Source organism: Cucurbitaria berberidis, assembly GCF_010015615.1.
Source record: "Cucurbitaria berberidis CBS 394.84 unplaced genomic scaffold K460scaffold_4, whole genome shotgun sequence".
Lineage (NCBI taxonomy): Eukaryota > Fungi > Ascomycota > Dothideomycetes > Pleosporales > Cucurbitariaceae > Cucurbitaria > Cucurbitaria berberidis.
The window spans coordinates 3040164-3065331 of NW_024468938.1; the positions used below are offsets into that span (position 1 = coordinate 3040164).

Consider the following 25168-nt stretch of genomic DNA (forward strand, 5'->3'; position numbering starts at 1 on the left):
TTAGCTCTGGGAAGGTCTTGGCGGGAAACGTCATCCATCACTGAAGACCCGCCGTCACGTGTAAACAGCTTGCTTGTTAACACGTTCGCACCAACGCGCCGACCTCGCCGCAGCACGATATACTACCACTGTCACTTGTTGAGGCCGTTTCCGTCTTAGATGGAGAAACATCTTCTAGTCTAGCTTTTCGGTAGCTTCGCCATTGCCCAAATGAGTCGGCTAAAGGTTTACGTCGCGGTATGCTCGTCCTCTGTACTGCTGAACAGGCGCAGTCGTGCTAACAACCCCAGGGCTCGGCCGTCATGGCCAACGTCGTGCTCTTGCGCGCATACTACGAGCGACCGAATTTCTACTCTGCCGCCGTATACATTTCCCAGAGCACCGGCTCTCTGATGTTCCTGGTCAATCTCATGCTCATTGTCGCCGCGAGCGTCGGATATGGCCTCCAGCGCCTCTTCTACGGGCCCCTCCGCGCCATCGAAACCGAGCAACTCTACGACAAGGCATGGTTCGCGGTTAGCGAGACGCTATTGGCCATGACCATATTTAGGGACGACATTGGCATTTGGTTCTTTACAATGTTCCTCTGCCTACTTGCTGGAAAGGTATGGCAGTGGATAGGAGAAGGAAGAGTCGAGTTCTTAGAGCAGCAACCGCCTGCGAACCCGAAGCTCTTCCACACCCGATTGATAAGCTCCCTGCTGCTCTCCGTGGGCTTTGACATCTTCATGATGCAATACTGCATCGACTCGATACTCTCAGACGCACGCCCGGGTGTCATGGTCATGTTTGGCTTCGAATATGTCCTTCTGGCCATCGCATCCATCTCGACTTTAGTCCGGTACACGCTTTCGCTCGTCGAGATCTACATTACGCGACGCCAAGAGACTGCACAGGAAGAGGTTCGAAGAGCCGCGAGGGAAGAAGCACGCCAGCGGGCGGTGGCTGAGGGCGTAGAAGTGCCAACAGAGGCAGAAGATGATGAAGACGAGGGCGATGTCCCCGGTTGGGAGGAGAAGGGCCGCTGGGTCTTTTACTTGGATCTTGCGACAGACTTCATCAAGTCTGTTGTATACCTAGGATTCTTCATGATCCTCATGACTTTCTACGGCATTCCTATTCACATCATGAGGGACCTCTTCATGACCATTCGCTCTCTTATCAAAAGAATCAACGACTTCGTCCAGTATAGGAATGCGACACGCGATATGAACACGCGCTACCCGGATGCTACGGCGGAAGAACTTGAGCGAGAGAATACATGTATTGTCTGTCGCGAGGAGATGCGACCTTGGGTGCATCACGGTGCAGAGGGTGCGCCGGCAGGCCGACGCATGGATGAGCGACAAAGACCGAAAAAACTCCCTTGTGGCCATATCCTGCACTTTGGCTGTCTGAGGAGTTGGCTTGAGAGACAGCAAGTGTGTCCGACCTGTCGACGACCAGTCCTCGCACAACCGGCGTCGCAAAACAACCAGCGGGACAACCACGCCAATCAAGGCCATCAAGGCCAACAGGGCCAGGGACCACTACAAGGAATACTACGTGGAAATCCACCACAAGGTGTTGCCGGTCAGCCAGGCCAAGGTCAGCAAGCGTTTCCACAGGGCGGCCAACCGCAACCACCAGCAGGCAACTTGCGAGTGTTCAACTTTGGCCCGTTCAGGATTGCTCTGGGCAACCTCCGCGTACCGCCGGGGCAACAGGACAACGCTGTTGTGAGGAATGCCATGGACCAGCTACGTCAGCAAGCCGTCGCCAATAATGCTGCACAAATCCCAGCTCAGCAGAACCACAACCAAGCCGTAGTTCAGCCTTTCGCTCCTACTTTGGTATCAAACCTCGCTACGGGCCCAATACCTGGCGCTATTGCTTTACATCCTGCAGATGTTCAGTCCGACATACTACGCATTCAGCAGAACATTATCGAGTCGCTGCGCCAACTTAATGCGCAACATGAGCAGCTCGAAGTTGTACACAGGCTTCTTGGTGAGCTCCATCGCCTCCAACAAACTTCAGGGATTACTGCGGCTACGGGCCAGGAACTTCCACCTATCATGCCTCTAAATCCGCCGAATATGGACTCATTTGTGCCCCAAGCCTACTTCGCTCGAGGTCCTGTTTTAAGCCAGGGTGACACTGGGGTACCAGAAGGCTTGACGCTTCCAGAGGGGTGGACACTGAGGCCGATGGCACAGGCGCCACGGCCTGGACAGGAAAGCAGTTCAATATCACCACCTTCTCAGGCATCACAAGCAGGGGCAGAAGCAGGGCCTTCCACGTCTACCGCGGCAAATTCTCAATCACAGGTAGACTCATCCTTGGCAACCACAACAACGGTGGGCCCAACAGCAGAGTCATCGCCCAAACCTGTCGAACCAAGCTCCCTCGAATCAAGTTGGAGCTTTGGTAATGGTCCAGAGAGGAACGAGGCCGAGAGTTCAACTTCTGCGGTCGCAGAAAGCAGTTCGGAGAGCCAGAATATGAATAGGCGGACGGTTACGGTGGAGGACGTCGAGGATAACGGGCAATAAATTCTTTCACGAATTATTTTTGCCTCTGTATTGCATAGCGAGGCGTTTGGACTAGGATTAACAACTTCCCTTAGCGCAGCTTGGACAGCGAATGTATATCTGACGCATGTGTCATATCGTATCAAGCTAGTGCCGGGGTTTGGATGGGTCGCACTCTGCACCACGTTCTACGGTGAGATGTCTACAGAACCAACGAACAACTGAATTCATCATGCACTCTCCCTCGACTGCGTGCTTGCGACGCCGGCGAGGCGTCGAGCAAATGAAGCACTCGTGCCCAACCATCGTACCATTCATGAGCTTTCCAACGCCCTTCAACACCCTGCATACTCTCCTCTTGCATCTACGTTCCTCGGAATTGCAGGGCTCTAGTCTACTCCACGACAGCACACTGGATAGCGTTTTATGCAGTTTAGATGCAGTCCCTAAGTCGTCCACTCGTAGTAGCTCCCAAAGCTTATCAAGCCAGTCTAGCCCTGCGCTATTCCGTTGTCGTTTACATTGTGCAGGGATGGCGGAACATGATTGACCACTCAGAGGACAAAAGACGTCCAAGACACGACCTCGAGGCGGCTACGTGCGCACACGAGCAGCACTCGGTTGAAACGGTGTGCCGTACGGTGTGAGGCAGGTGGGTAGCACCCAGTTAAAGATGCAGGAACACGGCTTCGCTCGACGGGGCGCAGTACTGGGGTGTAGGCCCGGGTCGGGATTCACTGCGCATAAGGCCCAGGTCCCCGCTGGGCGCGACTGACTTGACTCGAGGTCAAGCTCAAAGATTCGGATGACTCCTCTATCACCTTCGCTAATGTCCCGTTAACACACTTTCTATTTCTTATAATATTGTCTTTGTCTCCTCATCCTTTTTTCCTTCCATCTCCTACACTCTATTGCGCAATGGCGGTGAAACTCGACTCAAAACCGCGCAAGGCTGAAGATGCCGAAGTCGCGTCCTGCATCTCCAATCTTGTCCAAGCGTTCACAAACGGTCTTAACATCTTCAGACGACTACGCGAAAGACGGCGAAAGCGCAAAGCGCGCAAGGAGAGTCAAGCACCAGATCCAACGACAAGCGCAGAGCTCCAACTATCAAAATCTTTGCGCCGAGGACCGCAAGAGTTGGCGGATAGGTATGCTGAATGCTATCATAGTGGGATGGGCCAGCGATTTGCAAAGGGTGATGGTAAGATCGAGTCCTTGGAGACGATAGAGTTGGCTATGTAAAGGGTGCTAATGGTGTGTAAAGCAATTGCGCATGCGTCTCTCGCTGAGACACTTATCAAATTAAACACTGGTCTAGTTAGCATTATTGCAACATTTCTCAACCATGATTCCAAGACCGGGAAAAGTCATTTGGATCTGGACTACAAGTCTCTTACGAACTTGTCTGACATCTCACGGAAAGAAGCACTACACAGTATGACCCAGCTGTATCAACGTCTCAGCCACTCACAACTACAACTTTACCATATTGACGCATCTTGTTGCCATGTCTGCGGAAGCGCAAAACATTTCGATTGCTCAGGAAGGAGCATTAGCCCAGAGAAAGAGAAAAAAAGACATACGAGCTCACGACAACGAATAAGCGGACCAGTGGTTACTAAAATGCCAATCAAAAGCTCAAGTCAACCACAGCTTGTTGTAATGAGGCCAAAGAACACGAGGAAAGGAAGCAGCTCCAGCAACAGCTCTAGCTCGGCGAAGTCAGGATCTAACTCAGGATATTCAACACCAGTGGCGTCTCCCTTACCAAAGTATGTCCCCATGGAACCCATTGAGATCCAGACGTCGGGCATCATCAAGGGAACCCTGGGAGCATGGCCCGAAGGTCGGAGAGGAAGAGTCGATTCCTTCGATGACCAAAGGCCAACAACGTGGCCGCATAATTACACCAGAGCCCCGTCGGCGCATCTGCATCATCCGACGCCCAAGTTACCTAACTTCACTTCGACTCCACGAAAGGAGTCGAAAGAGTCGCCTCACTCCGTGCAACGAAGCAAGCCCACCTCGTCTCCACCAGCCATCTCTCCAGTCACCAAGCGACGTCTTGATAAAGCTACCCCATCGTCGTACACATTCGCATCCGACAGCACAAAACTGGGCGAAATTCCGCAACGCTCTTGGACGACGCCGTGGGACTACGAGGAAGCCGAGCGCTTAAATTCCGAGGCTGCTGTGGTCGGGCATCCTTCCGCTGCAGCAGTTATTGAAGACAAAGCGAGCAAGAAGAAGGGTAGGTTCAGGTTCCTGCGGCGGGGAAGTACAACTGCAGCGATTGCGTAAGCTAGGTAAGTGATAGAGAGAGAGAGAGAGAGAGTATGGCCTCGAGTTTTTGTTTTCGGTTCGGGTTTGTTACTTTTGCTTTAGTCACTTTCGTTTAGCAGGCGTTGGCGTTGGTATTTCCTTTTTAGCGTTGACACTCATGGATAACGACTTATGATATGTAACGAGTAACGAAGGCATGACCGATTTTGGGAAGACGAATGTATGTCTATAGTACTAATTATATGTTTGATTAACCAACAATGGATCGCAATACTCGTCCATGAAACCACTGGTGTTGTTCTGAAAGGACATTGCGCGGGCGTAAGTCGATGACATGGCCCTGAGGACTTCGTGCATCATTGAACAATGTGGAGGATGTTGAAAGGAGACGGGAGTCTGATGATTAAGCTTTCTTCGGATTTTGTAGTCTGGTGATGTGCTCGAAAGTGTAATAAGATGGTGCTCTATTGATGTTGTATGTAAAATCACTGCGCTGGGGTATCTCGAAGAAAATCAAAAAGGTAACAAGCAAAGCGGCTTAGCGCTTACACTGAAGCATGCTGTCAAACCATATGCCTAAACCTAGATTAGTGCTGTTTACCGTTGCAAGGGATTGAAGCGTGCTCACCATAACGAACCGCCGCGTAAAAACCTTGGGAAATCTTAGCAAGCCGTTTGGAGGGATAAACTTCACATTAAAACGCACTTTTGACTCGCATAGACCTCGCCGTACTGATCGATACCGGCCATCAGCTCGTTGTATCTTTGTTTGGTCTTGACCTCGTCTGGGAACCATTTCTTGAGAAAGGTTGCTAGTTCTTGATCAAGATTGTCTACAAAGGGTGTCAGCGAGAGTCACTTTGCAGTTCACAGAGTTGCTGGACTAACCCGAGTTTGCATCGAAAACGGTTGGCTCTCGGCAGAAGGGACAGTTGTGTTGCTTCTTGTTCTGCATGACGATCAAGCACCGGATGCAAAACGTGTGTCCGCAGCTGAGCTTCACTGGCCGCCATTTGAGGTCGAAGCACATGGGGCAGGAATAGTCGTCAATCTGAGGGATATGAGATAGGATCTGCGTATTGACTTCGGCGCAGACGGCTTTGGCGAGGTGTTCAGAAAACTCTGGATATTCGACTTGTCGAGGGAAGGTGGACTTGACCCCTAGAGCCGTGCGCTTGTCGAATTCTGTAACATGATTTAGTATCTGTCTTGAAGCAACATGAGCTTCGGCGAGGGGCGGCTTCATAATGCGACGTACTTTTTAAAATCTTGAGCATGGCACTGTGATTGATCTCACCAAAACGCAGGCCTTGAAGGATCTCTCGATTGATGTGCATGAACATGGTCAGCGCCTTCAAGTTGTCCTTTTTCCGCATCTGATCCACGAGACCCGTCTGGGCCACTTTGGTGGAGAACTCGGCGAGCCTCTGCATGGCCTTGTCGGAATCATGTGCTTTGTGGTCGCTCTCGGTTGTGCCGAAAAAGATGCCTTCTTCAATGTACATTTGAAAGATCTGGCGCCAGGCTGCGAGCATCTTCTTGTTCGCTCGTCGGCCTGGGTCTGTGAATATGGCTATCTGCTTTCCTAGGTCTTCTATCTGACTGCCCATCCGCTTCTCCTCTCGCGTCTGTAGCTTCTCCAGTCCAGAGACCTCACTGGTGAGCCTGGTAAAGAACTCGGTATCCGAAGTGATGGGTACCTCGACGGTGCGATATCCTGGGCGGTTCCTTGGCGCATGGGTGGGTGTAGCAGATTCAGCGGGGCTGTCCAGATGTTCAATCTCGGGGGGATCTAAGGGACCTGACTCGTCGGTAACTCGCACTTCTGACATGCCCGTTTCCACGGCCAGCATCTGCAGCTTGCGCTTCGTCTCTTCATCCAACCGGGCGCTGTGCACCTCTCCAGTGGTCTCGTTCACATAGAAGAGTAATTTGGGGTGAAAGAGTCGCCGCGCCTTGGACGAGGTTTCGGCAGGGTCATCCCCGTTGAGGATGTATTCAAAGGGGCGTTCTTGGTCGTCGTGCTGCTCGGCGGAGGCATTGTAGTCCTCGACGTGCTTCAGTAGCTTGGACAGGGTGGCCGGGTCGAGGCCGACTTGCTGCAGCTCGTCGGTGAGCCTGTTGATGCATTTCTTGAGCTGCGAGTAGGAGATGGCCGAGTCGACCCACTCGGGCGGAAAGCCCTCGTTGGTGAGGCTCTGCTTGAAGACGCGGCCAAACTTCATGGTTGCGTCTGGTGAACCGTGGCACAGCAATCAGGGCGGCAGATTGTCGCACGTGGGGTTGATGACAGGCTCAGGAGGGGGGGAGGGGGGGTACAGTAGCGGGGTCGGCTCCGGTCTGGTTCCGATGCAGTAGGTAGGGCGATATATGCCAGATCAACCACCGTGCCTGGGTCATGCGAATTCGATAGATGATGGATGGCAAAGTTGGAGATGATAGGACGAAGGTGTTCTGCGACGGTGTTTCTTTTTGGAGAATCTACTCTTCTTTGGAGGTGGTGGTGGGGGTTGGTTCCTTGAGGTTGCCTAGTCCAGTCCAGAAGGCGATGGAGAGTGATGATGGAATCAAACACACAACGACATGGGGGGACTCGGGCGTTTATATCAACAAAAGAGAAAAATTACGACATTCATGCCTAGACCCTCGCCCCGTGGTCGTAGTCGTGGTTCTGACGCGCTGTTGCACCCCGTCCGTCACTGTTCGGCTCGTGTTTTTCTCGCCTCTCTCATCTGGCGAATCAGAGCACTTGTGCACAGTCATATTCAACCTTTGTCGGTCCGCAAACATTCGCGACGCCCTGCAGATACTTCTAGACGCGAAAAATCTACCCCAGCTCGAATGATAGCGCCCCAGACTGGCTGACCAACATGGGCGCGTCGCAGTCGACTGGAGGCGGGGACCAACCTGGGGTTCGTGGTGGCGGCGACGTCAAGACAAGCTACTATGAGCTGCTGGGCGTGGAGCGGACTGCGACACAAGAAGAGCTCAAGAAGGCCTATCGCAAGAAAGCGCTCGAACTCCACCCTGACCGCAATCATGGCGACACGGAACGCACCACCGCCCTCTTCGCCGAGATCCAGTCCGCCTACGAGGTCCTCTCCGACGACCAGGAGCGCGCCTGGTATGATGCACATGAAGGAGACATCTTGCGCGGTGGCAGCGGAGAGGGAGCGACAGAGGACCACTACCAGGGCAACATGCGCGTCACCACATCCGACGACCTGGCGTGCATGATGGGCAAGTTCAGAGGCAACGTCGACTTCTCCGACTCGCCAAATGGCTTCTTTGGCTTCGTGAGGGAAACCTTCGAGCAACTTGCCAAGGAAGAAGAGTATGCGGCAGACTACGACGACATCGACATACCAAACTATCCTTCCTTTGGCCACAAGGCTGATCACTACGACGATGTGGTGCGCAACTTCTACTCGGCATGGAATGGCTTCGCTACCGCCAAGAGCTTTGCATGGCTCGACGTGTACCGCCTGTCAGATGCGCCAGACCGTCGCACTCGCCGTATGGCCGAGAAGGAGAACCTAAAGTACCGTGAGGATGGCCGGCGAGAGTTCAACGACGCTGTCAGGACACTGGTGGCCTTTGTACGCAAGCGCGACCCGCGATACACACCCAACAAACAGTCAGATGAAGACAAGGCAAAAGCACAACGCGATGCGAGGAAGGCGCAGGCTGCACGAGCACGAGCAGAAAAGCTAGCAAAGCTGGAGCAAGAAGCCCAGGCTTTGCCGAGCTGGGTTACAGCACGTCCTGCTGATGAGCTGGAGGACGAGTCCGAGGAAGAGATAGAAGAGGAGCACTACGAATGCGTAGCCTGCAACAAGACATTCAAGAGCGAGCGCCAGTACGAGGCGCACGAGAAAAGCAAAAAGCACCAAAAGGCAATCCAGTCGCTGAAGAGAAAGATGCAAAAGGACAATGCGCACCTCAATCTAGACGAGGATGGTATTAGCAGTGGAATCATAACGCCTGCTGATGATGACCTTGGAACAGACATCATCGGCTCTGATGAAGATGGCCTTGACGATAATACACAAGACCTTGTAGAAAAGACAAATGAACTCAACACAGACAATGGCAGTACAGACAATGAAAAAGATGTGGATATACAGGATCCTGAAGAAGAGGACAACGATGAGGATGAAGAGGACGACGAATACGCCTCACGCTCTGATATCGAGGCCCGACTCGCTGGCTTCAAGATTACCAACACATCCACAGCGCGCACTGACACTGAGAAGTCTAACGCGGACCCCATCGACGTCGCACAACCCGAAGACATGACTCCGCAGGAACCAAAGCTGGGTAAGGCCGCGCAGAAGCGAGCCAAGAAGGCAGCAAAGCAAGCCGAAGAGAATTCGTCGGCGGAACCCAGAAACAAGTGTCTGGGCTGTGACGCTACTTTCCCTTCCAAGTCGCAGTTATTCGACCATCTCCAAGATCACCCAAAGCATGTGGCATTGAAGACGGTAAGAGGCCCAAGTAAGAAAAAGAAGGGCAAGCGATAGATCATGACATGACCTGACGATTCACGATTTGATACCACGACCTACTTCAGGCATTTGTGTCGGGATATGGAGCTGTTTTAGCATTGCATAGGCGTTCAAGAATCAGGGAGGGGGAGCTAACGATGCATGCATGCATTTACAAGGACGTTAGTTTCCGTCACCACCTGTAGAGTCTCTGTTGAGCATTTGTTACGACGAGACCACAATACCATGATAGAAGTATACCTACTCATCCACTTTCTCTCTCCTATGGAGAAGACTTGATGACATTCCCGTGCGGGAATGAGCCGCTCATAATTCCAAAGGCTTTTGACCGGCAACGGTTCCGGTTAGTCTTCAACCGCGTAGGGAGAATTGGTATACTCACCTCACTCAACACAATAGTAGAGACCCTTGTGAGTGTCTCGAAGGGACTTTTCTGATTGCTACCATCTACGCTCTGGGGTCAAAATGCTTGCTCTGAGACCAAACGCAAACACGATGTTTCCAACAATCATTCTGTTATTTAAACTCAATGTGAGCTCAGATCAGAGCAACTTACATTGTTATCTTTGGGCATTGTGGACACCATGACTGATAATGATCAGGAGCTTCAGCGCTATCAAGCTTTCCTGAGACCCCTTGAAGGAGAAAATACCCAAGTCAAAGCCGGTATAGATGCCGCCGAAGAAGAGTTTAGGAACGCACCCTTGGTTTGGTGGGACGTAAAGCAGCACATGGGCCAGCACGGTGCTGGTCTGGGACAATTCGCTGTCATGGGTACTGAACTAAAAGAAGTGGAGGATAAGGATCCGAAGCCGGTACTACTCAACACCAACTCACCATGGTCCGCATTCCTATGCGGCTCCCAAGGATCTGGAAAGTCACATACGCTGTCGTGCATGCTCGAGAACTGCTTATTGGATGAGCCAAACATAGGCAAGAACCCACATCCCCTTGCAGGCCTCGTTTTCCACTATGATCGCTCTCGGGGCAGCGGTGTCTGCGAAGCAGCATACCTTTGCACCTCTGTACCGACTAAGGTCCTTGTGAGTGCAAGCAACTACGGCAGGCTGAAGCAGCAATACGAGGCTATGGCCAAACAATATGGTGGAAATATCGAAGTCGAGGCGCTTGAGCTGCATGCTTCGCATCTCGACACGGAACGTATCAAGTTGCTCATGGCTGTCGGCAAGGAGGGCGAGATGCCATTGTATATGAACGTGAGTTGCCTCACAAAATCTCACATAATATGAAGACTTGAGCTAATATATGCGTGTAGGTCCTCACAAACATCTTGCGATCGATAGCTATCGCAAATGGTGGTACTGGCAGCTTCGACTACAAAACCTTCACAGACAGACTCGCAGAGTCGGGCTTCACAGATATGCAGAATGGACCACTCAATTTGCGACTTGATCTGCTGGAAAGCTACGTGGACGTCCCACCGAGACCTAGTACCGTGAGGGAGAACAGAAGGACTATAACGAAAATCAATGCGCGCCATAAAAATCGAAAGCCTGGTCAGCCCGATATCCTCCGTCGACCACCCGGCAGCTTAACCATCATTGACCTCACCGATCCGGTGGTTGACCCCGATTCGGCATGTGCGCTCTTCGATATCTGTCTTTCCATCTTCATCTCCCAGACCACATGCGGGAAGATCATAGCGCTTGACGAAGCACACAATTACATGGGCGACAACAGTGCTGCCGCTGCGCAATTCACCGAGAGACTCCTGAAGACTATCCGCGAGCAGCGACACCAAGGTGCAAGAGTCGTCATCGCTACTCAAGAGCCAAGTGTTAATCCCCGCTTGCTGGACCTATGCAACATTACGATGGTACATCGATGCACGAGCCCAGCGTGGTTTGCGGTCTTGAAGGAACATATGGCAGCGTTGGACAAGAAAAATCAAGACGCGTTCGAGAAGATTGTAAGGTTGAGATTGGGTGAGGCTCTGCTATTCTGTCCTACGGCTGCGATGAAGCTAGCCGTAGACAAGAAAAGTATTGTACGCATGGACACGGACATTGTCAAGTTTCGCACGAGGAGCCGCATCACGGCCGATGGAGGGCGAAGTAAGCTTGCGGATAGTGGTTAGCTGCACTTCACTTCGGCCAAGGTAGATCCAGATAGCCTCATAGACGAAGAGGGGGGTGCGAGTGTGGTAGTAGAAAGTGGATTAATTGTAACCAATGTGTAAGCACGACTGGTGATGTATGACGTAATCGAGCCATACTATGGCACCAGATGGCGCAACAACTGGCGCTGAAGTCTGAGTTTAGCAACAGTTTACGCATGCCAGTAAGGAAGGATGGATAACCCCAGAACACATTTGTAAGCATGAGAGGTACTTACCAGGCAAACTGAAGCTCTCTAAACAAGTCTTTAGTACCGAAGTTATAGGAGACCTACGTTCAATCGCGTACAACGAATTACTTTAGCACATAGTATGTTCGTGCGGATAACTAGGAGCCTATATCTTAAACGTCCGCTCGAATTTCTGACTTGATCGATGTCTACATCGTTTCTGCTGCCTTCGGCGCAACTTTGAGTGGTCGGGCCAAAAACCGGGATCTACTGCAAGGCAGCCCCACTTTCCACCACGCAACACGCCCTACATGTACACATTCCCGGAAGGTATATAACGGTTTACATCCCATGCTTCGAGAATCCTCAATCATCATTACAATGGCAACTGACACCCCCCTCCCTAAGAAAGTTTTGGTGTTCGGCGCAACTGGTTTGATTGGAAAGTACATCATCCAGGAACTCTACAACGCGCGCTCGTCTTTTGAAAAGATTGGGTTTTTCACATCGAAGACCACGGTAGAAAATAAGGCGGATGAGGTTAACGAATGGAAAGAAAAGGGTGTCGAGATTATTGTTGGAGATGTGAATTCCGAGGATGATGTGAACAAGGCTTACGAAGGTTTGTGTCTTGACCAACCCCACTCAATCAAGAGTTCACTAACAGCCTCCAGGCTATGACACCGTCGTTAGCGCACTAGGCCGCAACGCGATTTTATCACAAGTTCCCCTCCTCAAAGTCGCCGAATCATCCCCTACCATCAAATACTTCTACCCCTCGGAATATGGCACCGACATTGAATATGGGCCATCTTCTGCGGCAGAAAAGCCTCACCAACTCAAACTTCAGGTGCGAAAGTATATTCGCGAACATACTAAGAAACTGAAAGTTACGTACCTTGTCACCGGGCCATACTCTGATCTATATTTCGGCCCTGCGGGCGGAGATGAGAGAGTGGGTAGTTTCAATCTCAAGGAGAGGAAAGCAACACTCCTTGGCAATGGAAGTGAACAAATTAGTTTCACAACCATGAAGGATGTTGGACGTTTATTCGTCGCTGCTCTCGAAACCCCAGCTACTGCGCATGAGCGAATTTTGAAGGTGAATTCATTCACTACCACAGGCAAGGAAGCACTTGCAGAATTTGAGGAACAGACGGGTGCGAAATGGGAGGTGAGTTACACATCGCTGGAGGAGTTGAAGAGGTTGGAGGAAGAGGCATGGGAGAAGGATAGTCCTATCAAGACGGTGTTCACCTTGCATAGAATTTGGTTAGAGGGAGGGACTTTATACAAGGTCAGGAGTAATGGAGAGATTGGATTTGAAGGGAAAGAGGAGAGGTTGAAAGAGCACGTGCAGGAGATCATTGCGAAACACGATTGAGCGTGAGATGAAGACGGAATATGCAGAATTGCAACAGTATGTCGAGGTAGTTGCAGTCTAAGAAGAAATACGTACTCCACAGGCTTTGCGATTTACCGTCCCACATACTTCAACTCCAACCACCTAGTAGGAGGGTACACAAACATGGTGAGGCCGCACGCAACCGGTAAACCCAAGTCCGCCCCGCTACCCACAAGCGCAGCAATAGGACCAGTGAAGTAGGTTTGCGACATACACAGGACCGCGCCAACCCAGCCAATGATGAATGCGAGCAGTGCAGCGAATCCATGCGGAAGCAGGTCTTTGCGGTTCCAGATCTCCCAGTCGTAGCTGCCCTTGCGGAAAATGTACTCGTCTTGAATCGTCATGGTGATCCAGATAATCGTCCAGTAGCCGATGAGCGAGAGCCAGTTGATGAAGATGGGAAACAAGCTGTCGCGGCCGGCGATGGCGATGATGGTGAAGATAATACAAGAGAACGTGCTCCAGATCGGACGCGGGATCTTCGCGAACGGGGCACCGAGTTGCTGCCAATTGAGGGCCGCGGCGTAAGTTCCTGGGATATTGTTTGCTGCGATGCAGACAGCGAGAATGACACAACAGACGTCCCCAAACGAGTTGAGAGGCCTGTAAGCTTCAACTACTAGGGCGCCAATACCATGCGCTTTGAATGAGGATTCCCATGTTGGGTTCCGGAGGAGTCCAGATCCTAGACCAATACCGAGGAATTCAATAAGTAGTTTGCCAAATGTGATGCCGCCGGTTGTGGCTGCGAAGGTTGCCCACCGGTTGGTCGTCTTCGGATAATGAACCACGTAATCTGCGGATGCGGAGGACCAGCTAAGAGGTCCGGATGCGACGAGGAAGAAGTAGGAAAGGCGATTACCATGGAGTTGCGCGCCGGCTCCCCGAGAGGGTGTTGTCGTATCGAAGTGTGGTCCAGCCACGCCAATTAAGACAAAGAGAACAATTACGGTAGGCATCCAAACGTATTGCTCAAACTTGTAGAACCATTTGATGCCAAACGTTACCACAACCCACGTGATGAGCGCCACGAGGACGATACCCACGATGACTGACATGCCACCGCCGTTGACAGCAGAAAGTAGTAGTCCACCAACAAGGCAATCGATGAGTCCGTATCCGAGCTCAATGCAGAGGTTGAGTATAACGCAGAGCTTGGAAGGCCACCAACCCATTGTATATTTCGCCACGTTCAAGGTACGGAGGCCAGATCGTGGTCCGAAGGTGGAGATGTAGCCAGTGCAGAGCGAGCCGAAAATGGTACCGAACATGCAGATGCTATGCCGTTGTTAGTTGGTGTAGACGTTAAGATGGCTTGGTACTATGAGCATACACCATCGAGTCCGTAAGACCTAAACCATAACTGACAGGCCCTAAAACTCCGAGAGTTAATTGGTTCGCCGTGCAATTCATTGAGAACCAACTGGCTACGCGTTAGACTGATCCTCAAGCCGATAAGTAACCTGAAGCTTACATGGTGAACATATGAATGTAATCTTTCAAGGTCATGGATCGCTCGCGCAATTCTTCGGGGATCCTCTCGATACCACGGGCTTCGACACCGCAGACTGCATCGAGCCGGTTACAGAATCTTTGGAGTGCCGTCACCGGTTCGCTAATACCAAGCTCGGCTATCTCCCGATCATCGTTGACGGTGTGTGGAGGCAGCATCTCCCTTTTCGGATGGTTCGGCATGTTTTTCTGCAGTAGACATTGCCAGGTCGAGATGATTTCGAAGATTCAAGACTGTGTCGAGAAGGGTTCCAAGGCTATCTAGTGATGTCAGACCTTGCCCTTGGGTTCTGAGACTATTCGCCGTCGTTGATTATATATGGAACATGCTCAGTCTCTACGCCAGAAATTCATGGCATAGCTATTACGGAGAGTGGGACGGTTAGACGAGCCCAAGCCATTTTAGGTTAAGCCTATCTAAATGTAGCGCGCGTCCTATCTCTCCTATCTGCGATATGGGTCCATGATGTGTGGTCCACAAAGAAGACCCATAGTGGGTGCTCGTGAGGGTAGATGGTGGTGGATCTTCTCGGTTCCGATGCTCAAGTCGCAGGGACAAAAGCATGCACGTCGAGTGGCCAATTGGAGTGGGTAGCTGGGGAAACGGGTGTTCTCCCACTCTTCGATGGCTACCAGATGCAAGTGTGGGGAGAGGTGGTAGTATTTCAAGATGCCAAATCCGTATGGATTCTTCGAGACTCAGCTAGCTCACCGTAAGAGTGCCACTAGAAATACCATGATGTGTCTGACACGGCTCGAAAACCGTGGTTGTAAACTGATGGACAAAAGGGTGACTGGGCCACTGGGCCACGACATGGATTGCGTGTATTGGCCCTCAGTAATGCCGTTGTGCTGACCACTCTTTCTATGGTTGAGAGCACAGTAGATCATGGCCGGTCGCCCGCTCAGCTGTACGTACGTTGTAGAGGAGAAGGAGCTGCGCTCGGCTGACGTAAGCACAGCGTCAAGGACGAATGACCGCCATAGCACCCGCTGACAAAGAGGATGAGACAGTGGCTTAGTGACTGTGCCATAGCTTGGCACGCTATAGTATTACATAAGCGTCTCGGTCAATCTGTCAGGGGGCGATAGGGTCCAATTCTTTTTTTTTCTGGTAAAGCCATGATAGTCACGTCCAACACGTACTTTGTTCTGGTATACACAATCAGTCTTGCGATGCGGCCTAGCGGGTCCTTCGCTCCGGGACCATTCCCTGAACCACTCGCAACATGGCGCCGATCCTAGGCTCGTGATTCCGATATGCGCCTTTGGTGTCGCTGCCTCGCCGCCCACAAGGATGGAGAAAAGGGGTCCACGGCGCTTCTCCGGCATAAGCCTACCAAGCACCCGCGCTAAGCCCACCATGCTTTTCATCCGTCCCATTCAAGACTTTTCCGCTTTGCATGGCATTGCTTGATGCTCGCTCGCTCGAGCACCAACCCATGGCGTTTTTGAGTTTTGGCTCGCCGTCATGTCTCGAAGCTTCGGCGGGCATGGGCACCAAGTCGCCCTCAACAGCGGCTTGCGCTCTGCATGGCCAGAGATCCACTCGCACTGCCAAAGGAGTTGGCTTCTCCCAGCCAAGTGAGCCGAACTAATACAAGCCTCCATAGCGTGAGGAACGCCTGGGCGCGGACCACAGAGTGCGCGCTGCGTCAACTCCTATCAACTTTTGGGAAATCGGCCCACATCCTTTTCATCGTATTCATTATCGCATCCGGCTCCGTGCGCTTGCTGATAGGACTCCGCGGCCCACCGTCTCTTTTCACTTTACCATATCTGGAGGGTGCCAAGGGCAGCCCAGGGGGTCTGCAGGTCATGCCCCAGCTGTGGATGGCTAGCTTTTCTCCTACCGCCGCCTTTTAGGGACGTGACAGCTTGGGGTCTCGTATCAGCGGGCCCTGGGCTGATGGCTTTTATGTTCAAGTCTTGTCCATCTCTTAGGTCTCTTGTCTTTCCTCGCGCTCCCCTCACGCTTGACGTTGTTTGTGTTCCTCCATACGTTCGTTACTCTAGTCCTTCGTTAGCCCTCGTTATGCCATCATGATTAAGAAAGGTTATCGTCTTTCCTTTTCCCATCTTATCTTCTACATTTCTACATTCATCATCGCGACACAGCTATGGGCCATATGGAGACAGTCGTCACACAGCTACTTCTCCCACGGACCAAGGAGTTGGGAGTTTGACGCAGATGTACACGACAACGTACATACACTCAGTCATCATCAGTGCGACGCTGCCTTTCCAAAGTTGTACCACAGCCTTGATCAGGCAGTAAGTCGGCGTCAGGGAAGAAAGGTCCATGGTCAAGACATTGAAATCTCCGAGGGGAGATGCATGCTACGCGTCATGATATACCATGGAGAGGTGAGTTGTACTTGCCCAGTCCTGGACCCTCAACCCTAGCTCACACCCCCCGCCACAGCTCTTCGTCGTCAGCTCTGGTAAGCCCGAAGAATGCTACGTCACGAATGGCAACGAGCGCGAACGCATCCTCGGAACTCTTGCTCAGATCGACCGCGCCCTTACAACCTCGCCAATCTCCGACCCTTCGGTACCGAACATCGAGTTCTCTCTTTCGCTCGACGATCTTCCGCGACGCTCCAAAAGCAAAGGCACGTTTTTCGGCTATACACGCAAAGAGGGCCGCGAATACAACGATATCTGGATGATGCCAAACTATGCTTATTGGAGTTGGAACTACACTCATGCACCAAGTTGGAACACCATCCGGAGAGAAATCGAGCAGAGGGAGACGCAACTGCCGTGGGCAAAGAAAGATCCGAGGGTAGTTTGGCGAGGCAAGATCAAAATGGCAAAGTTGAGGAAAGAGCTTGTGCGAGTCAGCGAGGGGAAACCTTGGAGTGATATCAAACCCGTCGTCATCAATAACGCGTCTGATCCGCATACAAAAGATGTCATGAACCTTAGGGAGTTCTGTGGGTACAAGTACACCGTCCAGACCGAAGGCACTTCTTATTCTGGCCGCTTGAAGTACCTGCAACTCTGCCGCTCTGCGCTTATTACCCACCCACTGGAGTGGCAGGAGTTTCATACCCATCTAATGCGCCTTGCCGGGCCAGACGTTAATTACATCGAAGCGTCGGAAAACTTTGGGAATCTCGAGTCAGCAATAGAGTACTATCGTACTCATGATGACGAGGCGGAGCAAATCGCAAAGAATAGCTATGAAACGTTCTCTCGGCGGTATTTGACACCGGCTGCTGTGAGTTGACAAGAGCCCGACTGACTGAACAAAATGACTGATCGAAAATAGGTTACATGTTACTGGCGACGTCTCTTCTGGTCGTGGGCATCTGTCCAAGGCTACGAACCCCAGCTATATGCCCCAGACAAAGATGGCAACATGGTAATGCGTGCAACACCTTGGACGGCATTCGCGGCGAATTGGCCCACGGACCCTTCAATAATTCCATGAACGATCGAGGATCGCGTTCAAGTGAAGGGAGGGCAATGCATTACGGGAGTACTAGGTTCGATTCTGTTATGATACCCGGGTTCACACGATGAAAGCTTAATCAGAAATATTACTATTAGCGCTCTGATCACAGGGTTTCGATTTAGATTTCTGTTCGGCAATTGTCAATACGAAGATGATTTGTTCTCTTGGGAGTGCATGATGACCCACGGTCACGTAGATCTATATCTGGGCAGGTCCGGCAACCCCAGACTGAGCAGCGAGCATCGTGCAGTAATACCCTTATACCGCAATATCGATTAATGAAACCCATACAAAGTATTACAGCAGCTACCCCTCACCTATACCACGAGTAGCTACCTGCTCGTCAAAGCACTTTAGGCATTATGCTACCTAAGTGCTAAACGAAAGCGAATTTTCGACTTGCATGTAACCTTGCACCAATCGATATTGATGAATGGACATAGGAAACCGTTATATGCGTCCTGCTTTATAACGTGCATGGATACGAGATTCCGCGTATTGAAGACCGTTTGCTATACAAGTAGCACCTAGTACCTCTATTAGGATACCGTTCCTCAACAGTGGTCACAAACGCAATGTTAGTTCTACTCGCCCTCCAGGCATCTCTCCAAGTAACCCTCGCACTCCCTAAGGACAACACTCAATCCCTAGGTTCTCTCCGCATTCTCGACACAGGTGTAGGCCACCGCAGCACCCCTGTCCCACGATGGCGCACCTCGCTACGCAACCTGACCACTCACGGCACAAACGCCAGCATCCTCCAACAGTTCGGTCCTGAATATGCTCCAGGCTCGCCCGCTCTGCCCATCGGTGCAGTGTCCCTCGCTTACTCGCCGTCCACGTCGTATCTCTACGCCGCTACAGGTCAAGGAATCATCCGCACTGATGTCGATGGGTCGAACCCGAAACTTGTGATTCCTGAGAAGCCAGGCCAGATCGTGAGTGTGACAGTGGCGGAGAGGGAAGGCAAGTTATACTATGGTACAGAGTACGAAGGGTTGATCAAAAGCGCGGATCTAGATGGTTCGAATATTGAGGTAGTGAGAAACATATCTCAGGGCATCAACTGGGATGGCATGTCGTCCTTTATGCCAGCGAATGCTTACGCAGGTGGCATTTTGGTGGATGACGAGAAGGGTTGGTTATATTGGAGTGCGAGTCGAGCACTATACGACGGAAGCGTGCTCAGAGCGCCACTGCATTCTGAAGGCCAAGAACAAGTCTTGGCCGACGGCATCGATATGCCTGGACAACTACGCCTCGTTGGTGATGCGTTGTACTGGGCAGAAAAGGGGCGCTGGAGTTCCTCGCCTACAGCAATCAAATGGTTCGATCTCTCGCAGCTCAGAAAACCCCAGCCACAGTCACAACCACCCTCGTTGACATCCCCTCCCGTCGCATTTACAACACAGACAGTCGTCCACTCTAACGAAAGCGCCGCCATCTTCTTTGAACAAGACTACACGGGTGATAAGCAGACGCTGGGTATCCAAAGCTTTGTGGTCTACCGGGATGGAGTAGAACAGAAGATATGGTTCGTGGCACAAAGCTCTGGTCGGACAATGTTTGGGAAGTTGGTGGAGATAACGTGGAGGGGGTCGGGAGATGGGCGGAAGGCGGTTTTGGAGGTTTTGACCGGAGATACAAAGGACGTTGGAGTGCCTGTTGGGTTAGAGTATGTTAGTTAAGGGAGATGGAACGGAACGGGACAGCTGCAACAGATAGTTCCATGAAGAACCGATCCAGTGAAAATGATGATACAGCCTTATTCATTGGTTTGAACCTTCAAAGCTTCATTCGAGATCTGTCGATGTCGTTACCCATACAAATGTATACCTTAGTGCGGCTTTGCACTCACTGCTTTGACCTTGACTTTTCCAGGTCCTGCTCGCTCAACTCCCTAATCTTACCCGTATTCGCAACACCTCCTGTCGCCGCAGCACCAATAACCTCCTTCGCCATTCCCAACAAGCCCACGTCTGTCTGGTAGTATGTGACATACTTGCTCTTCACCTCAATCAACGTCATACGTGGGTCCTCTGGGCCACCAGTGTGTTTTCCATCGCCTAAATCACCGAACCAGGCCCCTGTGGCACGGCTCCAAACATCCTTGATACGAGGATCGCTGTTGGAAGTAGTTGTCGCTGTACCGGAGATGCTGATCCAGTTTTGTGACGACTTCGCATCTTGGAAAGAGATCTGAACCTCCTTGTTCTGATCGAGGTCGGAGAACTTGGTGGAGTCTTTGTTCGCGAGGAAAAGAAAATCGGGGCCATTGCGCTTGGCGACTGCCATTGAGCGGCCAACCGGTCCTATATGCGTCAGTATATACACGTGTATGTTTGATGATCCCTTTGTGCTTGCAACAGAGGGTCAACGTCGCGAGAAGTGCAAGATAACTCACCAACACCGTTGCGGTATGTGTTCAGCATACAGATCTTCAATCCATCAGCAATCTCGAAGAACTGTTGAATCTGCTGGTCCTTGGGTGTCTCGTTGTCATACTGCTTTGCAACAGAGGGGTCGGTTTTGGAGTTGACCTCGCTGGCGTGGAGAGTTTCTGGCATTCTGAATGTATTGGTGATAGAAAAGTATCTGACAGATTTAAGACTAGTTTGAAAAGTGCGCGTTGATGGTCTAAATCGCTGTGTAAGCGTGTGAGAAGCACGAGTTGCACGTAGATATACCCGAGGACTGAACATCTCTGCAGGTGGACGTAATGGTGAGATCAGAGGTCAGGTAAAGGAGGAGAAGGTGTCCGAACGGAACACATGCGGTTAGATAAACGTCACGAGTTAAGTGACATGACGCCTACATGAAGCTGTTTGGGGTACTACGGTCGTGGATGGATGTCAACGCATATGTATGACGACTATAAGTAATCGCGTCCCTGCGCTACACGCTAAAGAAGCGAGTTGTGCAAAAACGCGGAGTAGGTCCGCGTTTCCTTGCTACTAAATTCTTTCGGCGTTCCTTACACGCAACCGATATTTTATCCACATGTCTCCGATACTCAACGATCCAAGTTGGAAATTGATAGAGGATATGCAACTTGGCTTGGCGTGCTTCGCCAACCAGGACTCAACGTACGAACTGTTCAACAGCGACCTGTGTAGAAAAAGAGCATATACCGTAGAAGGACATCCAAGCTTTCTCTATAAGTTATGCTCAGGAAGTTATCCACCTTACAGTTGTGCAATGACCCAACTGCATCCTCAAGCAAAAATCCCCAAGCAAAAATCCATAAACCCAAAATTGTATTCAGTCAGGCTATGCCAACAAAGGGTTTGGCTGTATCGATGACACTCTACTTGTACGGTATCCATTCCCCGCCCACAGTAGGTTCGATACGAATTTTCGATAGCTTCGTCAAAAGCGCTCGTCGACCATGATGTCGAACACTTTAATGACCTCGAACTTCCCCGCGTCTGCGGAATTCCTTCAGAGGTCCATCAACGAGCGCTTTCACTGATGCTACCTGACGGACAGTGTCGCGAACCGAGTAGTTGAGGTTGAGGAAATGCTTCACAGCTACACATGCTAGCGATATAGCCCTTCACATCAGAGATAAGAACAAGTCATTTGTACCTTTTGCTACTCTTGATCGTGAGTTTAATATGAGAAAAGAACAGCAGAGGAAATTGAGGAAGAGGTAGAACGTTCTGAGAGGTAAATGTAGTGCGGCTGATGCTGCGTTAATTAGTGATCGTACAAAATGGAGGGTTGGCTACATCTCGCAGCAGCGTACTTACCCCTGGGCTCTTCATAGCTAGTGGGTCGGATCCTGTACCAGCTCAATATTTAGTTGTCATGCCTCATGCAAGGTCGTTTCATGTCGACGAGTAGCCTTGGGAACCTCGGTAAAATGCTAGTTGTGGCACCAGGTGTTTGATAAATAAACACAATCACAACCAGGTAGTTGTGACACGAAAGGGCATGGCACGTTTGTTTAGCCTCGATTCGTGGAGGTTAGCATTACTCGTACGGGAGGGTTTTCGAGACCGCTTTGAAGGCGTGAGTAGGCTTTGGGAGAGGTAGTGACGACTTCTTCATAGTGGGTATCGCACTCAATGATCGGACAAGCTTTGGCATATGAGCTAGGAAGTTATACAGCCTTGTGTATACATACCTAATCCCTAGAGCTTCGAATTTGTCGATCTTTGGCTCACTCAACATCTCACTTATGCGATGGGCCAACATGTGTCTTGGTAAGCCCGCTACAGAAGATTCTGGACGTAAAGAATACGATACCAGAGAGAATGAATAGTCTCTGGTATGATGCTATTGTCTTCCGAATCAGACCGTCTTGTTCTTCATATGTTTCGACCTGTGTTCCATTGATATTATACACGCGCGAAGAGCACGACTGGAATCACTGTTTGAAGACAGCAGGGAGTGAATAACCGCCACTATATGTATCGTCCTTGAGGGTCAAGTTTATCCATAAACTCCATGGACTTCTCGTACCTAATATGAGGTAAGCACTTGCTGTTAGTAAGAAACCAACTAAACTTACATGGTGAAAACGATGCCACCGCTAAGGATCAATCGGCCTAGTCGTGGGACAGCCCCGGACCAGAAGGTCAGAAGACCTTCGTGCTTGAAGATCTTTGCAACGCAGTCAAAGCTGTTCTTGTACGAGCTCCGCGCCTCTATCGATTGCATGCGCGTCTTGACGGTATCAATAGGCATAGTGGTGTACACGGTAATTATACCTGCCAAACCTCCGAGTCCAAATGTGCTTACTGCCCCGAGCTTCTCTCCTGGCGTAACGTATGATTGCGCTAGTTGCTTGAGCGATGTATAACTTGAGAACCGAACTGCTGAGTTGGCCGCTTGCCGTGCTGTTGTTGGGAGGAAACCTTGGAAAAAGCCTCGGATGCCCTTTTCTTGTGCGATAATTCGTGAGCCGTGTAGAAAGCCACGCATACGAGGGTTGGCGGCCTTGCGATCGTCGATGCTGAGGACGAGCATCAGTGACCATTGAGTGAAGTGGAAAGGGAAGCTCACAGCTGGGTCTTGATACTCTCGAACGGTGTCACCGCAAACAGAGATTCCGTAGCTCCAGCACCAAACCCAGCAATAACGGTCGCGGGACCTGACACTTTGCCTTCGGCGTCTGCTAACATATCTTTATACATGTCGAACGCGACGAATCCTATGCAACTGGTTAGAAGCTAGCCTTGGTCCATTGTGCTCAGCCAACGTACGTATGCCAGCCTTTAACGAATTGCCAATGATCAAGGTCGTGCATCCGGCATACCATTGTTTACCGAATGGTGGCCATGGTAGTTTCTTTCCGTCCGGTAATCTTCGGTTGAGTTGCGATCGCGTCTTCGCGACTGCGATCAAGTTAGGAACGGGCGTCGTTCAGTTAAAAGGACGTCCGGATGCGTACACTCAGCGGGGTATGTGATTGCTGTTTAACCGTCAGTAGGTTCTTATGAAGATAGACTCAAAGCTCAATTACATATTTCTACAGCTCCTGCGGTCGCGCCAGCTAGAATCGAGCGCATTGCGCTCGGCTACCCTCAATCAGTCTCCGGAGCACTGTTATGACGTTGGATAGTGCCTGGTACCTTCTTCTTCTCTGTCGGTACCGTCGCCATAGTTACAAGACGCCTTTCAAGTCTGATTCCCACGACTATCTCTGGGATTGACCGTCGTAGTTGGGCGGCGGGACGCGTGCGCTGCAAATGTTTGCCTCGCCAGTTGTGACGGTGACCGAGGACTAGAAATACGTTCGACAGTCGATTAAGATGCTTTGCAGGCAAAAGGGTGACTGTTACAACCGCAGGGGAGGTAGAAAGTCCTGCTTTCAGTGCAACGGATAGCTGTCGCAAGCCGATAGCGGCAGAGGTGCTGGAGATTTATTAGTTACCTCCGCGCGCCGCACGTGATGCCCTGACATCAATGCGAAGCTTGGGCCTTCGAAAAGTTGAGCCTATGATGGTTGTTGCAACTTCATCTGCACAATTCCTCCTGCATCGTCTCTCTCGCCTTCACCGAATTAGCCCGTTTAGAAGATACACAATGCTTGCTCTACGAACCTTTGCCCGCAGCGCACCGCGCTCTGCGGTTCGTCTCTCCACTAAAGCTGTCCGCCCGCAGCCATCCCTACTCCGCCAGACGGCAGCGTTCCAGCCCGCATGGGCCGCACCAAGCCTTAGACTTACGGCCTCGTTGCACCTATCAGCAGTACGAAGACAAGGCGATAGTGGCGGTATGTGTCTGATAATAACGGGGTTCGACCATGGCTAAATATTCTAGTCAATGAGGAGCTTGTCGCGAAGCTTCAGAGCGAGATCTCAATGGAGGAGGACATGAAGGAGGATGATGATCTATCCGCAAATATCAAGGAGTATCTCGAGAACAGCCCTTTTGAGGTACCATAGCCACCCTCTCTATGCGCTGAGAAGATGAGCTTACCACCGTCTAGATCGAAGACAAGCCTGGCAGCCAGGAAGTTGTCTTGACACGAACCTTCGGCGACGAGAAGATCCGCATCACTTTCACCACCGCCGACCTTAACAACAATGTTCCAGGCGAGGATCTTGTCGAGGACAACGCCATATTCGACGATGCCGACATGGATACACAGTCCGGAGGCGCCAACACCAAGGGCTCCATCAATCAGGGCAACACACGCGACGGCAATGTTCGTGTCGCACCCGAGGACCGTATTGCGCCCGCCGACCGCGAAGAGCTAGAGGATGAATACGATGAGGAAGGCCAGCAGCAGGGCTTCCCTGCACATGCCAGCATCCGGATTGAGCGCCCTGGCAAGGGAGCTCTCGCCATCGAGGCTACTGCTCAGGATGGCGACTTCCTGATCGAGGATCTCTACTACTTCCCCACCGCTGATCTGGCCGACCCTACGACCGCCGAGAAGGACTGGTCACGGCGGACACTTTACACTGGCCCTCCCTTCAACAACCTGGACGAGGATCTTCAAATCCTACTTGAGAAATACCTCGAGGAGCGTGGCATCAATACCCGCCTAGCACTGTTCATCCCCGACTACATAGACCACAAGGAGCAGAAGGAGTACATCAAGTGGTTGAACAGTACGTTGCCTATTCTAACACCGTCTGAGCATGCGCTAACGCTAACCTATTGTAGACGTCAAGAGCTTCGTCGCATGAGCTTGTGGGTGTGTCTGTCGATGTCT

At 51.3% G+C, this 25168-nt stretch overlaps 12 protein-coding genes across 12 annotated transcripts; 8 read left to right on the forward strand and 4 right to left on the reverse strand.

The window, feature by feature from the left end:
- The first annotated feature begins 64 nt into the window (after nt 1-64).
- On the forward strand, nt 65-2922 carry K460DRAFT_418777 (RING finger domain-containing protein). The gene is made up of 2 exons (XM_040937967.1): nt 65-237; nt 291-2922. The coding sequence occupies exons 1-2, from the start codon at nt 211-213 to the stop codon at nt 2532-2534; spliced, it is 2271 nt and encodes a 756-aa protein (XP_040786339.1). The 5' UTR covers nt 65-210; the 3' UTR covers nt 2535-2922.
- Nucleotides 2923-3007: 85 nt separating this feature from the next.
- K460DRAFT_397002 (uncharacterized protein) lies at nt 3008-5140 on the forward strand. Its single transcript, XM_040936136.1, has 2 exons — nt 3008-3717; nt 3781-5140. The coding sequence occupies exons 1-2, from the start codon at nt 3432-3434 to the stop codon at nt 4815-4817; spliced, it is 1323 nt and encodes a 440-aa protein (XP_040786340.1). The 5' UTR covers nt 3008-3431; the 3' UTR covers nt 4818-5140.
- Nucleotides 5141-5489: 349 nt separating this feature from the next.
- Nucleotides 5490-7024, reverse strand: K460DRAFT_378836 (RING-14 protein-like protein; the record flags this gene model as incomplete). The annotated part of the gene is made up of 3 exons (XM_040935112.1): nt 5490-5632; nt 5688-5984; nt 6058-7024. 3 exons carry the CDS (start codon nt 7022-7024, stop codon nt 5490-5492), a joined length of 1407 nt encoding a protein of 468 aa, XP_040786341.1.
- Nucleotides 7025-7669: 645 nt separating this feature from the next.
- On the forward strand, nt 7670-9322 carry K460DRAFT_286804 (DnaJ domain-containing protein; the record flags this gene model as incomplete). The annotated part of the gene is made up of 1 exon (XM_040928928.1): nt 7670-9322. The coding sequence occupies one exon, from the start codon at nt 7670-7672 to the stop codon at nt 9320-9322; it is 1653 nt and encodes a 550-aa protein (XP_040786342.1).
- Nucleotides 9323-9891: 569 nt separating this feature from the next.
- On the forward strand, nt 9892-11405 carry K460DRAFT_288780 (uncharacterized protein; the record flags this gene model as incomplete). The annotated part of the gene is made up of 2 exons (XM_040929072.1): nt 9892-10524; nt 10584-11405. 2 exons carry the CDS (start codon nt 9892-9894, stop codon nt 11403-11405), a joined length of 1455 nt encoding a protein of 484 aa, XP_040786343.1.
- A 590-nt stretch (nt 11406-11995) lies between these two features.
- K460DRAFT_289104 (NAD(P)-binding protein) lies at nt 11996-12998 on the forward strand (the record flags this gene model as incomplete). Its single annotated transcript, XM_040929096.1, has 2 exons — nt 11996-12236; nt 12289-12998. 2 exons carry the CDS (start codon nt 11996-11998, stop codon nt 12996-12998), a joined length of 951 nt encoding a protein of 316 aa, XP_040786344.1.
- A 92-nt stretch (nt 12999-13090) lies between these two features.
- Nucleotides 13091-14693, reverse strand: K460DRAFT_378857 (uncharacterized protein; the record flags this gene model as incomplete). Its single annotated transcript, XM_040935113.1, has 3 exons — nt 13091-14300; nt 14356-14445; nt 14497-14693. 3 exons carry the CDS (start codon nt 14691-14693, stop codon nt 13091-13093), a joined length of 1497 nt encoding a protein of 498 aa, XP_040786345.1.
- Nucleotides 14694-16414: 1721 nt separating this feature from the next.
- Nucleotides 16415-18441, forward strand: K460DRAFT_368642 (uncharacterized protein). Its single transcript, XM_040933817.1, has 3 exons — nt 16415-16901; nt 16960-17760; nt 17812-18441. The coding sequence occupies exons 1-3, from the start codon at nt 16578-16580 to the stop codon at nt 17971-17973; spliced, it is 1287 nt and encodes a 428-aa protein (XP_040786346.1). The 5' UTR covers nt 16415-16577; the 3' UTR covers nt 17974-18441.
- K460DRAFT_151125 (uncharacterized protein) lies at nt 18430-19768 on the forward strand. Its single transcript, XM_040926813.1, has one exon. The coding sequence runs from the start codon at nt 18573-18575 to the stop codon at nt 19683-19685; it is 1113 nt and encodes a 370-aa protein (XP_040786347.1). The 5' UTR covers nt 18430-18572; the 3' UTR covers nt 19686-19768.
- K460DRAFT_368644 (uncharacterized protein) lies at nt 19519-20828 on the reverse strand. The gene is made up of 2 exons (XM_040933818.1): nt 20402-20828; nt 19519-20309 (listed from the first exon to the last, which is right to left on the reverse strand). The coding sequence occupies exons 1-2, from the start codon at nt 20562-20564 to the stop codon at nt 19852-19854; spliced, it is 621 nt and encodes a 206-aa protein (XP_040786348.1). The 5' UTR covers nt 20565-20828; the 3' UTR covers nt 19519-19851.
- Nucleotides 20829-22406: 1578 nt separating this feature from the next.
- K460DRAFT_408111 (mitochondrial tricarboxylate transporter-like protein) lies at nt 22407-23606 on the reverse strand (the record flags this gene model as incomplete). The annotated part of the gene is made up of 7 exons (XM_040937133.1): nt 22407-22464; nt 22514-22957; nt 23008-23155; nt 23208-23339; nt 23396-23416; nt 23468-23522; nt 23577-23606. 7 exons carry the CDS (start codon nt 23604-23606, stop codon nt 22407-22409), a joined length of 888 nt encoding a protein of 295 aa, XP_040786349.1.
- Nucleotides 23607-24030: 424 nt separating this feature from the next.
- On the forward strand, nt 24031-25142 carry K460DRAFT_357472 (regulatory protein-like protein suaprga1; the record flags this gene model as incomplete). The annotated part of the gene is made up of 4 exons (XM_040932035.1): nt 24031-24220; nt 24268-24383; nt 24437-25064; nt 25120-25142. The coding sequence occupies 4 exons, from the start codon at nt 24031-24033 to the stop codon at nt 25140-25142; spliced, it is 957 nt and encodes a 318-aa protein (XP_040786350.1).
- Nucleotides 25143-25168: the final 26 nt, after the last annotated feature.